This window comes from Helianthus annuus, chromosome 17, assembly GCF_002127325.2.
Source record: "Helianthus annuus cultivar XRQ/B chromosome 17, HanXRQr2.0-SUNRISE, whole genome shotgun sequence".
NCBI classification, from domain to species: Eukaryota; Viridiplantae; Streptophyta; class Magnoliopsida; order Asterales; family Asteraceae; genus Helianthus; species Helianthus annuus.
Window position 1 is genome coordinate 180,563,157 of NC_035449.2, and position 2,798 is coordinate 180,565,954.

At 32.0% G+C, this 2,798-nt stretch overlaps 1 protein-coding gene across 1 annotated transcript; it reads left to right on the plus strand.

Moving 5' to 3' along the window:
* Window positions 1–763: 763 nt before the first annotated feature.
* Window positions 764–2,332, plus strand: LOC110925325 (zinc finger MYM-type protein 1-like). The gene has a single exon (XM_022169280.1). It carries the CDS (start codon window positions 764–766, stop codon window positions 2,330–2,332), a length of 1,569 nt encoding a protein of 522 aa, XP_022024972.1.
* The last annotated feature ends 466 nt before the right edge of the window (window positions 2,333–2,798 follow it).

Consider the following 2,798-nt stretch of genomic DNA (forward strand, 5'->3'; position numbering starts at 1 on the left):
ACTATATTCATATCAGAGCCGGCCCAATGGCTTACAACCCAAGGCTTAGGCCTAGGGCCACCCAAAATGAAAGGCCTCTAAATTTTTGGATGGTTCTTTGTATACTAGGCCCATTTTTTTGATTTTATACTAAACAAATAATAAGAAGCCCAAAAAAATAAAGCCTGGTGAATAAAAGGCCCAAAACTTGTCTCGGTCTCCCACAAAATTGACAAACCAGACGCCGCTTTGCAGGTTGGAAAACGGAATTATGGAAATCATGCTGTCTTCCCCTCAAATCTCTCAATCGTCGCCTCAATCCCCTCGATTGCCATGGTTACAGGTATTATAATATCAGTTCTTGATTTGATTTTATATAAGTTCTCACATCTCGATTTGAATTGATATAAGTTCTGAGTTCCTTGTTGATTTTAATCGTCCATCAATTTTCGATTTGTATTGATATAAGTTCCTTGTATTCTCGTTTTGAATCGTCGATAGTTCTTCAGTTCTTGTCTTCTGGATTTGTGGCAGACAGACGTGGTCCCATGGTTGATCTGTTCTCGGAACTCAGTAGGCAGTAGCATCGAGTCTCAACTCAACACTCAGATTCTCGGAACTCGGAAGTCAGTGGCACAGCCACACAGGTTAGATATCTGATTTTTTTCGCGAATCAAGTTGCTTAGCAGTTTATTCTTCTTTCATAATTATGGCTTATTATCCATCTCTTAAATAGATTTATAAAGTTGTTTTTTCTGAATAAATTTATATTTTAGCATTAGCAATGTCATATCGAATTCGATCTTTTGAATCCGGTCATTCAAAAAGGCTAAAAAAACGTAAACAAGAAGCTTTAATCGAATCACAAAAGGGAGCACTTCTAAAATTTTGTACACCTACAACAAGTCAACCTACTAACGATAGTGATACACCTACAAATAGTGAACCTACAAACGATAGTGATACACCTACAAATAATGAACCTATAAATAATATTGATACACCTACAAATAATGAACCTATAAACAATATTGATACACCTACAAATAATGAACCTACAAACGATAGTGATACACCTACAAATAATGAACCTACAAACGACGAAAAACCTACGAATGATGAATTTACAACCGATGAAATACCTATAAATTTTGTTGATCCAGGTCAATGGAATAATATTAGTATTGATCTAAGAGATATACTCGTAGAAAAAGGTCCGATTAAAATTCATGATTACGATTTTCCACAAGATGAAAACTCAAGAAGCTTTAATACATCTCAGTATATGCGAACATTACCAAATGGTGAAACGCTAGAAAGAAAATGGTTGATTTATTCTATAGATTTAGATAGAGCGTTTTGTTTTTGTTGTAAATTGTTTAACGTTAATCAATGTACTAGTAGCTTAGCTAAAGAAGGTAATAGCGATTGGAAAAATATTAGTAGTAAATTAAAAGAACATGAAAAAAGTAAAGTACATATTAACATTATGAGAACATGGATGGAATTAGAGATAAGATTGGCGAAAAATAAGACAATCGATAAACAAAATCAAAATCAAATAAATAAAGAAAAAGAACATTGGAGAAATGTGCTAAAAAGAATTATTGCCCTTGTAAAGAGTCTTGGTACACATAATTTAGCATTTCGTGGGACAAATGAACAATTGTATGAAGAAAGCAATGGTTTATTTTTAGCCGGTATTGAGATGATTGCAGAATTTGACCCGATAATGCAAGAACATGTTAGACGCATAAAAAATAAGGAAATTCATAATCATTATCTTGGACCCAGAATGCAAAATGAACTAATACATTTATTATCAAATGAGGTCAAAACAAAAATTATTAAAAAGGTTAAAGAACCCAAATATTTTTCAATTATTCTTGATTGCACACCCGATATAAGCCACAAAGAACAAATGTCCATTATCTTACGATGTTTATATATTTCGCCAACTTCAATAGAAGTTAAAGAATACTTTTTAGAATTTTTAATAGTGAATGATACAACCGGTAAAGGTCTTTTTAATTCTATTATTGAGGAACTTAATAGAATAGGACTTAATATGGATGACATTAGAGGTCAAGGTTATGATAATGGTTCGAATATGAAAGGAAAACATAAGGGAGTACAAAAACGATTGTTAGAAGTTAATCCTAGAGCCTTTTATACTCCATGTGGTTGTCATAGTTTAAATTTAGTTATTTCTGATATGGCTAGCGCTTGTGACAAAGTTCAAGATTTTTTTGGAACCATACAACGTATTTATTCTATTTTTGCATCATCCACTAAAAGATGGAAAATCTTACAAGATAATATACCTTATTTAACTCTTAAATCATTATCATAAACACGTTGGGAAAGTCGATTAGAAAGTGTTAAAGCAATTAGGTTTCAAGCTCCAAAACTAAGAGATGCATTAATGGATTTGTATCGTGATAGTACCGAGGCTAATGTTAAAAGCGAGGCTAAATCTTTAGTTGAAAATGAGTTGAAAAAATTTGAATTTTTATTAGCGATGGTTATTTGGTATGAGGTTTTACATGCTATTAATGTAGTTAGTAAAAACTTACAATCAAAAGATATGTGTATTGATATTGCTATAAAACAACTAGATGGACTTATTATTTATTTTAAAAAGTTTAGGGATGAAGGATTTGAAAATGCTATGATTGAGGCTAAAGAACTTGCTTTAAAGATGGGCATTGAACCTAGTTTTCATGAAAAACGTGTTATTCGTAGAAATAGAAGATTTGATGAAAATGTTGATAATGAGACTTTGAAAACTCCTATTGATTGTTTTAGAACGGATTACT